At 40.9% G+C, this 17,913-nt stretch overlaps 1 protein-coding gene across 1 annotated transcript in view; it reads left to right on the top strand.

Moving 5' to 3' along the window:
* The window catches only part of map3k5 (mitogen-activated protein kinase kinase kinase 5), a 64,178-nt gene that overhangs the window by 33,719 nt on the left and 12,546 nt on the right, over nucleotides 1-17,913 (top strand). The window contains exons 7-17 of the mRNA XM_023415053.2: nucleotides 875-1,045; nucleotides 3,111-3,223; nucleotides 4,330-4,489; nucleotides 5,955-6,108; nucleotides 6,256-6,363; nucleotides 7,515-7,567; nucleotides 9,309-9,404; nucleotides 11,718-11,799; nucleotides 13,348-13,481; nucleotides 16,147-16,274; nucleotides 16,564-16,700. Of these exons, the coding sequence (XP_023270821.1) occupies nucleotides 875-1,045; nucleotides 3,111-3,223; nucleotides 4,330-4,489; nucleotides 5,955-6,108; nucleotides 6,256-6,363; nucleotides 7,515-7,567; nucleotides 9,309-9,404; nucleotides 11,718-11,799; nucleotides 13,348-13,481; nucleotides 16,147-16,274; nucleotides 16,564-16,700 (1,336 nt within the window). The remainder of the gene's footprint in view (nucleotides 1-874; nucleotides 1,046-3,110; nucleotides 3,224-4,329; nucleotides 4,490-5,954; nucleotides 6,109-6,255; nucleotides 6,364-7,514; nucleotides 7,568-9,308; nucleotides 9,405-11,717; nucleotides 11,800-13,347; nucleotides 13,482-16,146; nucleotides 16,275-16,563; nucleotides 16,701-17,913) is intronic.

The raw sequence follows: 17,913 nt of genomic DNA, 5'->3' as shown, positions 1-17,913 counted from the left end.
CCAAACCCAGCTCTCGACCACAAGCAAACCTCTGACAAAGATGTGGATAAAGTGCTTGGGAGTAGCATAGTGTTACTGTTTTATAACTCCCATTGTTGTTAAATAAGAGATGGCATGCCACCTGTTACATATTACATGAGCTGGGATCACATGGAAACTCCAGTAGTTTATCCAAAAGTAGAAAACCACAGAGTGTTTACATGACGAATGTTAATCTGTGAAATTGACCGTGAAAGATTTAAACCATCCGTTTGAAATTTGATTCATTTTCTGTCTGAATGAGCCAATTCTTGTATTTTTATGAGCCATTTTTATTCTCATTCATATCTTTTATCCTGATGAATTCTGTTGAATTTCAGTAAAAATGCAGCTAATTTCACCTTTAGAAAATTGAGAGTACTCAAGATAAAAAGCCAAAAACCTGACACCTAAGTGAAGGTAAACCCTCCTACATTTCCCATAATGCAACTTAATATTGTCTTAGCATCCTCAGAAGATCAAACAGCTATTTCCACAGTCCGAGTTGTTCTTCCCATGAATAATAAATTGACTCTGGCTTATGCAATTTTGTGCAGTGACCCTTTAAGATTAGGATGGTACACTGTTATAATGAATAAGTGTTAATAGTCACAGATACACAGGTCTCCACTGACACATGCCTGGATAGATGTGATTAGTTTATTCTTCACTGCTGCTGCAGGAACAATTTCTCACTCAAGTTCAAAAATGTCAGATCTGTAATTTACTTTGCGTGCTGTGTGTGTGTGTGTGTGTGTGTGTGTGTGTGCGTGCGTGCGTGCGTGCGTGCGTGCGTGCGTGCGTGCGTGCGTGCGTGCGTGCGTGCGTGTGTGCGTGTGTGTGTGTGTGAGCGCAGGAGGAACCTGCCAGGTGACAGACAGAAAGCCCTGGACATCATGCTGCCCCTGGTGCAGGACGAGGAGCAGGTAGCCTCGGACATCTACTGCCTGGTGGGGCGGATCTACAAGGACATGTTCCTGGAGTCTCACTTCACTGACACACAGAGCAGAGACAACGGCACACTCTGGTGAGAGAGCTGCTGGGCAGGATGTCAGTGTGTGTGTGTGTGTGTGTGTGTGACATTTCCATTCGGGCAAACAGTTGGCTCCTTCAGACATTTAGTCACATGTAAATATTGTTAGAAGAAATGTTTTCGTAAAAGGCTAGATGCACGATGGCTTTAAGCTGACTCACTGGATCGTGGCAGCACAGTATTGAGAGTTTACCATGAATGGTGATGTGAGTGAATGAATGAAGGACATTCTGAATAGCTGTTATCACTGAGGTAAAACTCTTTGTTGGTGAGCAGAATTGCAAGTGTCATTCAAGCAGAGGCCTGCCACAAGTCCACACATATAGCAGCTTGTTACAGCAGTGACATGTAAAAACGCATCATACCGTCGTTTCTCACAGCTTTTATCACATGTGCCAAAGCACGAAGAGGATCCCGGTTCTGTCAGCTAGGAAACAAACGTGAACACTCGCAATACCAAAGATGACTGAGGGATTTAAATGACAATATGGTGCGAAATATAAATGGCATCGGTTCATCCTGTTCTCAGCAGTAACAGGCTGCTGGTGGGAAGAGGAAGCAGTGATACGGGGATATTTCTGGGTCTGTCAATCAAGCCGCATTTGAATGACACTGCAAATGTAGATATAAGTATGGGTGCAACTTTTTCCTCCTTTAATACCATTAATCTCTTTAATCTTAAAGTGAAATTGAATGTGAGAAACAATTTTCTCTCTAATGCACCGATCATGTAAAGACAGTAGGACGGAAACAAAAGGAAAAAGGAAAGAAAGTAGTTCCCTCAGAGATGAACATAGGCGTACAGTGTGTTGTGTGTATAGATGATGATCATTACAGTGTGTGTTTCAGTACGCCTGAGCTTCTCTATTAAAGATGCTGCATCACTTCCCTCAACCACCAGACCACAATGTTGTTGTGTTTTTCAGATCAATAGAGTTAACCTACTTTCTAGTGGCGTTACATACTTTGTAACTTAACCTCTCCTTTGTATTCTCAATAGACTGAGTGGTGATTTTTGAGAGAATAAGAAGCTAAAATAAAGTAAATGAATGGCCGAACATATTTCCTTTTACTTCAGTCTGACTTTTTTCATTAGGAAACTTCTCACAGGATATTATGTCACGCCTCGAGATGTTGCAGCATCTGTGCCAGAATATTGTTTATTTAGACCAAGACCAGAACACGTGTGAGAGGAGAGGTCGTCTGCTCATATCAGTCTGATAGAGAATCAATGTCCAGTTGAAATTTGGCTAAATTAGACTCGGATCAATATAGACTGAGTATCTTTAATTGCAGGAATGTCTATTGTCTGCATCTCTTAAGGTGCTAATGGCATCTTTTTGGATGGTGATTTTTTTAAGTTCAGTCCGCCTCTAAATCCCGCCGAGACCTTTGGGATGTTGAGCTGGATGTTCACATCATGAACGAGCTGCGGGAAAAACCTGCAGGATCTGTTTGATGCTAATGGGTCGGCACAGAGCGAGGTTGAGGTTGCGTGGTGAGGGTTTCCAGCACGTTGCTGAATCTTGAATCCTGGGAATTCAGTCTTGCTTTGGTCCTAGCCTCTGCGCCTTCTCCTCATATGTATGCTTGAGATGTGAGCACAGAGAGGCCAACAGTAGCTGACAGAAGTTGACTTAATAATAACTCAAGGCTGCTGATTGCCTGCTTCTGGAAATTGCTTTTAAGATCTCATATCTTTGTTGATTGAATATGCCACTTAGATAATCGAGCTCCCATCTGGCTGTTATTTTCAGCTCCGTGTCACAACTTGGCAGAGGCCCCTAATAACATTCACACCCCTTCCCTCAGCAGAACAGATTGCTCATTAAATAAATGAAATTTCTTGTTTTGCGAGGGCACCCACAGTTGCTGTTTGCTGTTCTGTGGTTCCGACTCAATATGGCTGTAATTGTTTTTGTTGTTGTTTTTTTTTTTCCTAACTTGACGTGTCGGGGGAGGCCCCGTCTTTGGGGGGATGCTTGGGATTCGGAGTGACGCATTTCTTGAAAGAACCTTGTTTATTGGAGTCATTTATTTTTCTTCCACTTCCTCTCAGGTTTAAAAAAGGGTTTGAGTCAGAGCCAACACTACACTCTGGTATCAACTATGCCGTTCTGCTCCTGGCAGCCGGACACCAGTTTGACACGTCTTTCGAGCTTCGCAAAGTGGGTGAGTTGGACGCTAGACTGGATATTTATGTGTCTCTGATCTAAATATGTTGCTTTTCATTGTAGTACATTGATCCGTCATATCTACCCGTGCTGAGATTTCAACTAGTTTACAAAAGGAGGAGCTCGTATCGAATGATTTGCCTCTATGCACTGAAATCAGGTTAAAGCTACACTGATCAATATTTATAAGAATACTGTGTATAATTTGAGAGATGTCGCTGATGGTGACAAAACTCTGCCCTAAATTTACCAGGGCTTTTTGTGTCTTTCAGCTCATTGCTTTGGTTCTTACAAGCTGCAACCCCCCCGTTTGCAACTGTTTCCGTTATGTTCGCCGGCTAGCCACCAACCGTGTCCGTGTGCTGTCGCTGAAAACAACCGCCTGCTGCAGCCAAATGCAGAGCTATGAAGCAAGTACATGAAAGAATGAACCAAAACAATGAAGTTAGTGGCTGGAAAACTAAAGCAATGAGCTGAAGACAGTTTTTAAAGCTCCTAGTTGTCACTACAAGCGTCCCCTGTCACGTTAGACATAGCTGTTTGATCCATTGTATTGTGAAAATATCAGTTATTGCCGCTTTAAAGAAAGACAAATCATTTAATACATGGTAACAATTTCTCCTGTTTTGCAAGCAAGCATGCCGTTAAGCCTTTGTTCCCTGAAATCTGAGGCTCAGAAGAGCTCAGGAATGTGGGAAACGTAGCAAGCAGTCCTGGGAATCAGCCTGCAGCTCCCTGAATTAGCCCAACCCTCCGTCCCTCTAGCTCCTGCTTACCCCTACACTTATCCCAATAACCCCCACCTGCCCCTGCAAATGGTTGGTTTCTGCAGCAGGCTGTGTAGGACATGTAGCGGCAGCTTCGCTCAGCACAACCCAAGAATATTATGACAACATCTCTTACTAAATACGATGACAAATTTCAAAGCTAAAGCTCCATACTGCGTGTTGTGGCATATCCAAGTAGAGGATGGGCTTCCTAGCTACAGACTCTCCTCCACTATTTTATCTGCGTAAAATCTCAACTGGTGATGGTCCCAGGGGAAACACAATAAAATAATTATCTTCCTTTTATAGATATAATTTCACATATCTTGTTTTCCAGGAGTGAAGCTAAGCAGCCTGCTGGGTAAAAAAGGCAGCCTAGACAAGCTGCAGAGCTACTGGGATGTGGGCTTCTTCCTGGGCGCCAGCATCCTGGCCTGCGACAACACCAGGGTCATCCGGGCCTCGGAGAAACTCTTCAAACTCAAAGCCCCCATCTGGTGAGCAAACAGTTAAGCCGGTTGTCAGCTTAGCTTGCCGAAAAACACATTTCAGACCACATCCATCACCAACTGTGCCTCTGTCATTGTGATCTGAAGGGTGCTCGGCTTTCTCTTGAAACCACAGTGGCCATCTGTGGCCATTGTGCAAGCATTTGGTGTTTTTTCTCGTGGAGAACACAAAATACCACTTTGCTCATTTGAACAGCACCGTTCCTTTTCCAGGGATTTGGTGGCTGTAACAGTCTGGTGTTGTGAAGAGTTTTAACACGTGTTACAATGCAATTAATTTGCTCTATGGACAGAACGGAGAGGAAATGCTTTTCTGCAACAGGAAAGACAACTAGAAAGAGTTTCAAATTTAAATTGTTGCAAACGACATGTAGTGGACATTTACCTTCAGCTCTAATGACGCCAACAAAGTGCTACCATGAGACCATGGGCAAAAGCTTTTCTTAAAGGTCCATACTTGACACTTCTCCTGTGTTTTATTTGAAGTGTTGATCCATAAGAAGAAATATTTGTGGTTTAAAGAACCAAAAAACCATCTCAATGTAGTTTTACATCTCCTCTCTCAGGCTTCTCTCTGAGACTCTCCTCTGATTGGCTGACTGTTTTCTGAGTGAAAATGAGTGAAAATCCTGCAAGGTTGGATGGCGGGTCCAGGTGGGCGGGGCTTGGGACATGGCTGAGAGTTACAGCACAAAGTTACAGAAGGCCTAACAGCTGGTTTTAAGGCTCAGTTTCTGAATACAGGCTGTGTGTATTTCTCTGGACTGAGCTTTTTGATACTTTCACAATATTAATATAGAACCTAGACCTGATCTATAATGAGAAAAAACATGGAAATCTACCTTTATATAAAATGGCAACTTGCAACTGCAAATAAATTGTTTAAGATTTCTAAACACTTTAACCTGTAAGTGAGGAATTATTAATGTGTGTTAATTGTAAAATAGGCACAAACGTATTCTTTGATTCAACATATGATGAACATGAAAATAGCTTCTCTAATCAATGATACTCTCACATAATCCTTTCATAGCTAAAATTGTCTCAAGGATGTAGTTTCAGAGGCTAAATTCATTCCACAGGATTTTATGAGACTGAGTCAGATCTGAGGAGGACGACAGTAAACTGTCTGCAGCTTTTTTTTCCCTGCAGTGCATAAAGACCCTGCTGTTTTTTGTTTGTATTAATGCTGTGAAAACTCCATTAATGTCACAGAGACAAACGTTACTCAGCCTGGAAACACAATCACATGGCGTTGTTTGTTTTAGTGATTGTCTTGATCTTTTTTCAAAGGTTTAAAACAGGATAATAGATAAACAAATTATCTGCCAGTTTGTTTGCATCATCGGAGATGAGACTTTCCTGACGAGAAATAGGACGCATGTTACATTTGGTTAAAAAAAATCAAGATTTGGCTTCTTTTCAGCCATTTTGTGTCTCTGGCTGGTTTCAGGTATCTGCGCTCGCTTGTGGAGACCATCTTGATATATCAGCACTTCAAAAAGCCTGGTATGGAGCAGCCGGCCCCCAAACAGGAGCTGGTGGATTTCTGGATGGACTTTCTGGTGGAGGCAACCAAGAAGGATGTCTCCTCTGTCCGATTTCCTGTAAGTGACACCAGCCAAGGAACCGGGGGCGAAACAGTGGCTGAGAATTACAGGGCAGATCTCGGGCTACTACTATACTATAGCTCCTACGTGCTCAGCAAACATTAACTGGTTGAACAGATATAAACATAAACATCTGTTCTCTAGGTGCTGATACTGGAGCCCACCAAAGTGTACCAGCCTTCATATTTGTCCATAAACAAAGACGTGGACGACAACACGGTGTCTATCTGGCATGTTGCTCCTGATGACAAGGTGGGTGTCCCTCTGCAGTAAAAGCACATCGTTTACAGCATGTTGTCCGTCAGCTGACCTGGTCTAAGATGAAAACTCGTGTAAAACATTGATCACATGCAGCAGCTAGAAAAACATCCATCTGTTTGTCTTTTTCAAAATACCCACCCCACCTGTCTGGATCAGTGTCGTTCTGCTTGATATGCAGTCAGCAGCAGAATTACACTGTCAGCAGGAATAGTGGAAGTGGAAATGGTGAAAGATTGGTGAAGAGATGACAGTATGGATGCTAAAATATTTAATTCCTTTTAGTATACTCTGCATATAAAGATAATGATACCTGTGGTAGAATGTCGGCCTAAAATATTGAGAGCTGTAGAAATGAGAACGTTAATGTTAAATAATGATTAAGGACGTGCAGTTAGGTCTCGAGGTTTTGTGTAAGTTGTTGGTAAAATATACTTGAAAGATGTGATATTTGTGTATTTCTAAGCAAGGACTGCTCACATCTTATAAGGAGGTGAAGGGTGAAGACTATACAAGGCAAAAATATATATATATATATCAGAGCCATAAAAACTATCTGCCATAAATTCCTACATTGTGCAAAATCATACACCACAATCATAGTTTTTTTTTTACCAGTTTGATGCTGAAGGTAACCACAGCAACAACACACATTATCTAAACTAAATCACGATTAAACTAAAGATACTCATCACATTTACCAGCTTGGATGATGATGATTTCTTGTTTGGTTATCTTTGGTTAGATTCTGTGATGTGATAAAAGCCTTTTGTTTCCTGTCATGTTCTTTGCATCTGTCCTATTGATTATTATCTCATATTGTAGCACATGATTACTCACCTGCAGTGCAGGACATAAATAAAAGTGTTTGCTCACCAGAAACTGATCCCAGTAAAACTGCAACATCAGCAACACTGACTTCAGATTTCACACTTAATTCATGTGCTGGAATGAATATAACAAAACCCACTAATGTCTTTTTTTTTAATGGAAGGTCAGTCAGCACGTTTTGGTTTATGCTACTGCTCTGATGCTCCTGTCTGTCTGCTGTGGTCAGTCAGCAGAGCGTATTACACAGCAGGCACATTGATTTAACGTCTCCCAGAAGCTGTAATGATGTTATTTGTTTTCGATCTGTCCTGCAGCACAAAGGGATTCATGAGTGGAACTTCAGCGCTACATCAGTACGAGGTGTCAGGTCAGTGTCTGCTGCCTTTAATGGCACACTCGTATTACGCCTGAGTGATGTGACAGTGACCTCACACCTGCCTCCATGAGGGTGATTGGTTTTGATTTGTCATAGGAGATGGCGGGTTGGAAGGAAATCAGATTGAATTTGATTTGAATGTTTATTTAGAGCCCTGAAGAGGTGAGAATATCCACTGTTTCAAGTGGACAAACAAAAGAAGAGCTAGAAAAAAATAAACAGAACTTTGTGAAACCGGAGTAAAGAAATGTTCAAAATCATTTCTGCCATCAAGATGAATGTCACACCTCTTTTAAACCTCATCTCATCAGCCATGTTTATAGCCAGTTTTGAACTCTTATTACTCTCAGAATGCAGTTCTGTGAGTGTCACTGGTTAATGAATAGTCATTAATATTGAATTTATAGTAGCATGCATCAGTTGCATGCTAATGTGCAACAATAGCACCGGTGCATACAGAGCAAACCCGAAAAAAGCTTAATTAAAAAGTATGTACAAGAGACCTGATCATGAAGAAACAATGATCAGACAAATACAGATTCTCTCAAAAGAGCATAAACAACGTCCAGTTAAGATGCACATACAAGTATTTAAACTTTAAACTTTTAATTCACAACTGTGTTTTGAATTTATGCGTGTTTTGTCTCTGCATATACTTCCGCAGGTCTATGTTGAGAAAGAGATGTTGCTCTCAATAATAATCAATAGTTTTCTTAGATTCTTCCAAAATAATAAATATATGCAAACATATGCAAAATGAAAATGGCTGGAAAATGAAAAACTTCAAATGCAATTTAACGTATGATGAAAGAAATATATAGGATTTATGAGCCAAGCAAACATTTGCATTTGGTGCTAAATCGACACGTAAAAGAGTCACATTAGGGCCAGACATGCAGAAGTGTCTAGTCATGCACAAAACCCTTGCAAAAATCATTTGATTGAACACATACATGATGCACAGTAACATAACAGAGCATGCAGATATGTACTGTACAGCACTCTCACAGCTCCACACTGTACCAGAGAGCTCCATTAATATCACAGACACTCCGCCATGCACGGTTTTCATGATGTCTTCCTCTGCGCCTGCTTTTCCACGGTCCTCAAAGGAATTCAGTGTCAGATCGGAGAGAAAAGTGGAGGGTTGTGCTCACATGTTGCTAGGGAACGACTCATTCTCTGTGCCCACTCAGCCTGCAGACAGGCAGCGGGACACAATAGCAGCTCTTCGAGCAACAATATGACCACACATACAGGAGCTCCGCTGTCTGGCTCGGCCGCTCTGGCCTTGGCAGAATTGGGCAAGCGCTTATCCTGGCGGACAAAAGTTTTCAATTTAGCTGTTGAATGGAAACCGTTCATCTTTTGTGCAGAAATTCAGCATCATTTAATTTGATCATTTTCAAAACAACATTTATGTTCCTGATTCAGAATTTTGCCTAGAGAGAAACTGTATAACTGTTGCTGCAGCTCATACTCACAATACTACACACTAAGTGTATATATCAGCAACATATATTGTTGTTACATCTGTCTACGTATCCTGCTTTACTGGGTTTTATGTTTTGATGGAGTGGCTGTGCACATGCAGTGACAAACAGTCCTTTATTTGATCCCAGAGATTTGATGGCTGATGTCATGAGTCCGGTGAAAGGCTTCTTTCATCCTCTGAGTCATATTTGCTCTCATGGGATTATTGTTCAACTAACTGTGGACTGTCTCTCCTCAGCATCTCCAAGTTCGACGAGCGCAGCGCCTTCCTCTACGTCCTCCACAATGCAGAAGACTTCCAGATCTATTTCTGCACAGAGATGCACTGTAAAAGGTCGGTCTGTCTGTTCTCAGTCTCTCTGCATCTGTTTGACATCATTAGAGTTCAAACAGTTGGTTAACATCATAAATCTTTACTTGATGTGACAAAGAATTGTATTATTTGGGTAAATAGCCTCTGTGAGGTTGAGCCAATCAGAAGAGAGGAGGCTCTGAGCCTCTCTTCTGATTGGCTGACTGTTTTCTGAGTCATCGAATAGAAATATAGCAGATTTCAGGTAAAAACACTCAGAGAAACCAAATCTTGCAAGGTTGGATGGTGGGTCCAGGTGGGCGGGGCTTGGGGCATGGTTGAGAGTGGTGACTGCTTTGTTGTGACATCACAAAGTTACAGAAGTCCTGACGGCTGGTTTTAAGGCTCAGTTTCTAAATGCAGGCTGTGTTCATTTTTCTGTGGACTGAGCGCTTTGATACTTTCACAGTATTTATATAGAACCAAATAAATCAAACAACACATGGACACTTACATTTATATAATATGGCACCCTTTAAGACGTCCAGTTATGTGATTGTGACTCAGATATTACTGTAGGTGCCATTTTCTGATAATAAATAAATCATAAATAATCGCTTTAATGATAGTTTATAAATCATTTACTAAAGCTTTGTAGGTCACAGATTATCATCAGATTAATTTTGATCATAAAGATGCATGTCACACAACAAAGACCATCATCAGCTCCTTCCCATTACGGTGAGATCATCTCTTCTTAAGTTGTGCCCATCTCTACAGTATAGTTCAGGCACTCTTGTCAGCTCTGCACTCAGGTGGGAAATCTCACACCTCTGCGTCACCACCAAAGCACCTTCTTTCATTTCGACACCACCGCGGTCCTCGCTTAGTGTTCAGACTTGTGACTCTCACATCAGAGGCTCCCGAGCACTTCCAGTGCCATTATCTGGAGTGTGAGAGTCAGTGAGTCATGCCTGCTGTTGTTATGATGCTGTTTTCCTTTTTAGCGCAGAAGTAAGAGGAGTGGCAGTGGGATGGGAGGGGTGACAAGGAAGGACAGGAGGAAGGAAAGAAGGAAGGAAGGAAGGACGGAAGTGTGTGTGAGTGTGTGTGTGTGTGTGTGTGTGTGTGTGTGTGTGTGTGTGTGTGTGTGTGTGTGAGAGTGTGTGTGTGTGTGTGAGAGTGAGAGTGTGTGTGTGTGTGTGAGAGTGAGAGTCAGTGAGACACATGCCATGTGTGCACACACAGGCACACGTGTGTTACTGAACACCTGCAGGCACGCTGTGTGTGACAGCATAACGAGACAACTAATTCACAGCTTGTGTGTGGGAGTGGTAAAGGTCACTATATGTATGTATATGTGTGGGAGGTGTGCATGTAAACATAGTGTAACCCTTTCTGGATGAGACCAGCAGCTGAATAAAGCCCCTCAATCACAATATGTACTTAATGGATCTTAGACAACGTGCGGATCCTGTTTATTAAATGTCTCTGATGTTTATTAATTACAGATGTTATGGATAAAATTTAAAAAAACACACGAGACAAACATGTTTTTTGCTCTACTTCTTTATGAGACACAGAAAAATATGCTACAATCATTGATGTTATTGATGTCAGGGCTTTAAGACTAATAACACTTTATTTACGCCTTTTCAAAATAAAGTTACTTTATATGGGAAAAACTGGAACATTTAAATGTTATTATAATAAAACATCAGGCAAATAAAAGTGAGATATATATATATATATATATATATATATATATATATATATAAAAATCATAAATACTTTACATTTTTACTTTTGGGCTTTTTATGTATTTTTCTAGCCATCGGTTTCCATTTGTACAAACGTTACAGCAGAAATGACTGGAAATCAGTGGATGTCTTGCACAGAAAGAATGGATGTATTCTTTCTGTGCAAGACATCCACTGATTTTCCATTCTACATTTTACATCACATTTTTGTGATGTAAAAATGAAATGTTGGCATTCTCAGGTTTAGGCTTTCCTTCCCTGTCACGCTCATTATAAATAAGCCTGGGTATAGGAGTGAATCAGAGAAATGCCTTTATGTAAATACGTTGCAGTCTTTAAGTATTTAGGACAAGCGTCGTATTTTTGCTGTGTTGGTTCTTCTCCTGAAAAGAAACAATAACTTTAAGGTTTAATTCGTTATATTTTGCTTTATCTTGAGGATGTTTACATCCATATTGGAGCACGGTAGCCCCGTAATTGTCTGACCACACTGTTCACGAATTATGAACACACTGACGAGCAAGAAAACGTCTTCATGCTGTAAGTGATCTGTGCTGCATGTTTGTATGAGACTGACCAGGAGTGTCTTTGGCAGATTCTGCGATCTGGTCAACAGCATAACAGAGGAGACCTGGAAAGGTCCGGAGGAGGGAGACTGTGACACTGACGCCTTAGAGGTGAGAGGACCGGTTTTACTTTTATAGTGGCTCCGTGCATGAAGTTGTATTAAACCTGTTCCTGAACAGTTTCATCAGTGTCAACCTGCTCCAGAGCCAGTGCTCTTCTTCCACTAGTTTTATGTCCATATATTTTACCTAATAAAGTAAGATCAGTCTTAAAGCTAATATCAGATTCTGTTTCGATAAAGGAATCCTAACATTATGACCTTGAACAAGATGGATTTCCCTGCAGCACAGATTAAGCAATCTGCGTACCGTCTCAGTCATTCAACTCTTTATTTATTGCTTGTATAACAACAACATTTTGTTTCCCCACATTGTTTTGTTACATCCTGTTGGGTTTCTGTGGTGTTTATATGTTTTCATGCACGTAAATGTCACAGGAAATATGATATCCATCAAAAGTTGAGGTAGAAGTAGTGACAGAAGAAAATATTTCAACAATGAATTAGCATTGGACAAGTTCAATGTTAGTGCCAGATATTTAATTATATTTCATGCTAACGTCAAAAGAAAAAGAAAAGAAAAGCACAGAATCAACAATGTATCTCCGTCGCTTTTTATAATATAAATCTGTATTAATCATGTATGAACTCAGGTTTTCCATTAAGCCTTTTTAATGCAGCGCCTCGTAATTTGCATTATAATAAGTGAATCGAATCTCAGCTGCAAACCCAGAGAAATGAGCAGGAACCAGCTGGAATAAGGCCTGAGCGTTTGCTCTCCTGCTTTGTGTGCTCTGACAGTACAGAGCAGACACCTGCTGCTGCATTCACCTGTTCCTCCCTGCAGAGCCTGAGGAAAAGAAAAGCTAATTACCCAAAACACTGCTGCACCCACTTTGACTCAGCGTGGCACATATCAAATGTCTAACAGGTTTCTCTCTGAGGTGGTTTTATATCCGCATTTGATGCCGCACACGAGCGATCAGGCTGGATTCGCTGTCAGTTAGTCTACAGCCTCAGCTGTCAACCTGAAACCAAGGTCTTCCTCATCGTGTTTCCTGTGAACATTAATCACACGTTTCACAAAGGAAAAGAACATGAATTGTGCCTTTCTTACTGAGGAATCGATGCAGCAGGTTTAAAGTAATCGGATTAAAAAATGAAAAGACCATTTGTTTAAAGTTAATTATCAAAATCAGATAATTTTGTTTGGCTTAAAAATATTTCTTTGGATAAAAATACTGACAGTAATTTTTTGATAATTTGATTTCTTTTTATTTATATGTGAGGAAACAAATCTCTCGTGCTTTACTTTGGTTAGTACATACTGTAAATGTTACAGGATTACAGTTGTCTATATAAACATTTACTTTCTTCAGTAAAAAATACTGCAGCTCAAATTAGTTTGTTAGATTAGGTTTAATTTGTTGCAGCCAAATGCAGTTAATTAATAATGTACAGTAAGTGTTTGTAATCTGTAATCAAATACCCGAGACCTACAGTGGTGCAGGTCTTTATAGGGAGTGTTACTAATCCCTACTGTACATCACTTTAACTATTAAAAACAACTGTTTCATGCTCGTTGTCCTTGTTTCCACAGTACGACTATGAGTACGACGAGCACGGAGAGAGGGTGGTTCTGGGAAAAGGCACGTTTGGAGTGGTGTACGCGGGCCGAGACCTCAGCAACCAGGTCCGACTGGCCATCAAAGAAATACCAGAGAGAGACAGCAGGTGAGAAAAAAGACACTGTGTGTGTGTGTGTGTGCGTGTGTGTGTGTGTGTTTTTATTATTTATTCTGGAAGTTTCACAATGTTCCAACAGAGCTTGTACATACAGGTAGACGCATTGACGACTCATTTCCCGTATCGTTTTTTGCATTGCTGGCAGTGAGGCCTGACAGTGGTGATCAGTCAGTCAGTCTGTAGTTTCACAGAGACGTATTTCAACACCTGCTGGTCCGTTTGCAGGGACATGTGGTGTTGATATTCATGGTCCCCAGAGGACGAGTTTTAATTAGTTTAATGACGCTGTAACAGTCGATCTAACACCACGAATAGGTGAAATATTTTAATTGTCCAACAAGTTGGTCCATGCCAAGCCTCAAGTCTCAAGATATTAATGTGAGAGGTGTCGCAATATTGATGGTATTGCAATAACCACAATATTTAAAAAAGGAAATGTTGAAATCATGTATCATTATGACTAATTCAGTCTTTATGTAACTCAGATTATTTTTACAACACAATGTGAAAATGAGACTGATCAAAAACCACAGATTAATTTCCTTCTTCAGAAAGTGGATTGTTTACATTCATGTTTGCCAGATGGCTGTTTTCTTCTTCTTCTTCTTCTTTCCTGCCTTTTTTGGCACATTGCGACACATATTTGAACGTCACCTCCAGCGTGAAAGCAGCAGCAGAAATATGTATTGCGGCGCCCACATGGTTGAGTGCATGCAGGTGCTTCCAGGGGCTCGTGCATATCACAAACAAGACGAGGGAAATACTGAGCGTCCAGTGATTAATGAGAACATCATGTCCCTCTCTCTGATCTTTGTTCCTGTTTCTCTCTCTAACCTGTCAACTATCAAATAAAGGCAAAATGCCAAAAACAAAGACTTAATCAACAAACAACAAAGACTTATCTGTAAATATTCATGGCCCCCAGTTGGTGAATCATAATATCTATATTAACCGTCTGGCGAAAAAAGGAAAATGCCATATTTGCACACAAGATATTTTGTAATCAAATATGCAGATTTCCATGCAATCGACTGAGCACAATAAGAGGATTGACTCTTTTGATGTGAATCCCCCCTCAGGACATATTTTAACATCTTCCTTGCACATGTTGTATTTATCATCCTGTGCACAGATTGAATTACAGCCCGGATGTAAACAGGTGTCTGAGCTGTTAGTGCCTCATCTTGTTGTGCATTAGTGTTGAGCGTCATTAGGAAAAGTGCCGCTTTCCTCCGACTGAGAGTGTGAGGCGCACATCAGCAGTGTCCCTGGTGGGTTTCTGGCTTCCAGTGCGCTGGTATCCGCTTGAGTGACTGGCTAGTGGAGAGCTGCGAAGGCGAACTCCCACCCCTCCGCCTTTTATTCCCTCCGCCGTCTCTCCTCAAAATGCCCGTCTCCCCGTGGTTCTGCCTACTCATCTCAGATTGCAAGGCTCTCTCACTAGACTAGATGATTCCACTGCCACATTATGTTCCACTAATCACATCAGCAAGTCAGCGGGGCGCTCGGCTGCCAAGAATGTGGAGAATTTGGGTAAATAATTCAGAAGAGGATTGAAATCTCAAGACAGGGAGAGAGAGAGAGAGAGAAGGGGAGAGAGAGGGAGTGTGATTCATGCAGAGAGCTGAACGTGAAAAGAAAATGCTGGCAGGCAGCTTTCACAAAACAGATGTACCTGCTGTTGTGATCAGATATCAAGATGCAGCCTCAGTGTTTTTCTAGTTTGGTCTTTTGGCTCTTGGCTCTCGACACATTGTCAGTAGTCATATCTACCTGTCGCTCTGAGGAAAGGCCACAGGGGAGTTACGATGTCATCTCCCCATTTCTCATCTGAGAAACACACACTTAGATCATCAGTCAGTTCAGATTTCTTTTATTTATTATTATTAGTAATTTGAGCTGAAAACATAATTGAAAATGAACTGACAACAATTTTAACTTGTTTATTTATTTATTTTTAATGGACAACTTCACTGCTGGCAGGCAATTGTGAATATTTTCAGGGGTTTATTATAAGAGCGATTTAATATCTTCGGCTTTTCAAGTCATCACCTTGAGTTTGGGAACTTGTGATTTGCTGATGTATAGACCAAATGATCAGTCGATTAATAAAAAAAAAATAAAAAAAATTGATTAATTGATTGATTGTTATTTGAATCATTTAATGGTTTTAATTTAGATTTCTGTGGAGTTTGGCAATTTTAAGTTAATGCCCAGTTATAGTTTAGTTCTAATGGTTATGTAGTTTGGGAGGACATGGCTCGACCCCTGAACCCAGGTTGCATCAGGAAGGGCATCAGACACTATGTCAGTAATGTAGAAAGTAATGTCACTTCGTCTAGTCTCAGTACTTTGAATATGGTTTTGAAATTGTATTTATTTTAATACGTCTTCCAATACAACTGGAACCCCTCAGCTCATTTTAACAGACTCCACAGGAAATTTGATAGTGAACCTTCAAAAACACAAAGATCTGTAAGTGTAGAGATGATAAAGAGAGAAAAAGGGAATAATGTCTACTTTTTAGCTTTCAGTAGTTGTCACTATTTAACCTCCTGTATAATTGTATCAGCATGAAATCCAACACTAGTGCTTTTTAAAGCCTCATCTACATACAGCATGTAATTGTTCCTGTCTGGCTTCTTTAATGCAGGTACTCTCAGCCGCTCCACGAGGAGATCGCTCTTCACAAGCACTTAAAACACAAGAACATCGTCCAGTACCTCGGCTCCATCAGCGAGAACGGCTTCATCAAGATCTTCATGGAGCAGGTCCCTGGAGGTGAGACACACCTGTTGTCGCTGATAATGCTCCTACAAAGAGGAAACCAAGCAAATAAAAAACACACAACTTGATTTTATTGTCACCCCCCCCCAAAAAAAAAAATCACAACAATAATCACATTACTTAAACTGCTGTTTGCATTTTCTAAAATAAACGAACGGGGAGCAAGATACAGACTTCATACTCACTGACACTCTGAGCTGCAGACTAATCAGTGCCGTGCTGCTAATCTCTAGTCTAGAGTGAGCGTATTAATCGTTGTTGTACTTTGTCCCGCTGTGTGCAGGGAGTCTGTCGGCACTGCTGAGGTCTAAGTGGGGCCCCCTGAAAAACAACGAGTCCACCATCGGCTTCTACACGCGACAGATCCTGGAGGGGCTCAAATACCTGCACGACAACCAGATAGCACACAGAGACATCAAGGTAACTGCACACAAGTTATTGTACAATTAATATTCTTTGTATTATCTTTGTGGCATCGTTGCTGCGTCATGCTCCGACGGATTGTGTAGAGAATTGAGGTAAAAGACTATTAAACTTGAACCATCTTAGAATTTATTACCATTGGTTTATATTCTACAAGGACTTCACTTTCTTCATGATAATGTTTACGCTGACTGTTACCACCACTCTTGTGTCAGGTACTGAAGGTCTTTCCCCGGGAATAACACGCTGCTGCTGCTGCTGCTGCAGAGGAGATTTGCTAAGATTTTGTTATAATAAGTAAGCATGACTAGTGAGAGCTGCAGAGGTGCAACTACCTGCAGAAACTCAACACGAAAGACGTCAGTCCTGGCCAGTGGCCACACTGCGTGACTGACAGGTGATCTCTGGGAGCATCACTGCAAAAACACAATGACAGTTTTAAGAAAAACAAAAGAAACGCAGGAGAGGGACAAACTGCAGAACATCTAGGACAGATTAGACGTTTGTAATGCAAAGGAATTTTACGTAAAGCTCATTTCATTACAGGAAAACTTGATCTGCTTTAAAGGATCAGTTCACATATTTTCAAGTCTGTCTTGAAACAACGTGTACAGTGAAACACGTTGTGATGGTCGTAACCGCTCCTCCTCTTCATACTGGCCTCACTAGGTTGCCGGCAGTGTACAGTAAGTGATGGTGGACAAAATCCATGGTCCTTATTCTGTGCTTGAGTTCATCAGATCAAATAGGAATCAGAAGAGAGCCTCCTCTCTTCTGATTGGCTCACTGGCCTGTTGTTACTAGAGCTCCAGATAAAAGCCTGAGAGAGGAGATTTAAAACCACATTAAAATGGTTTTTAGTTCTTAAAACTACAAATATATCTTTTATGGAAAACAACATTTCAAATAAGTGTAAATGATGGCACTTTTACACGGCACAAAACATGTACAGAAGAATAAATAAAATATATTTTGGCATTTTGTTTATAGCTCTTTGGCTACAATAGTAATCCTGACTTCCCTTTTTTTTTTTTTCGGATCCCCTCCCATGTTTTATCTCAGTTAAAACAAACAAACACTGATAACGCCTCCATCACAGACAGGTCATTAGGGTGAGCAGCGTCTTCCCCAAGCGTCCACCTGATTTAACAACACAGTCATATAAGCGCCATTAGCAGCACGTAAATGTTAATCACCTTGTTTTGGCTGG

Source organism: Seriola lalandi, unplaced genomic scaffold, assembly GCF_002814215.2.
Source record: "Seriola lalandi dorsalis isolate HSWRI2012SDOR001 ecotype SW California unplaced genomic scaffold, Sedor1 jcf7180002054544, whole genome shotgun sequence".
Lineage (NCBI taxonomy): Eukaryota > Metazoa > Chordata > Actinopteri > Carangiformes > Carangidae > Seriola > Seriola lalandi.
The sequence above is the reverse complement of the archived record's forward strand: the minus strand, read 5'-3'. Positions and strand labels throughout refer to the sequence as shown.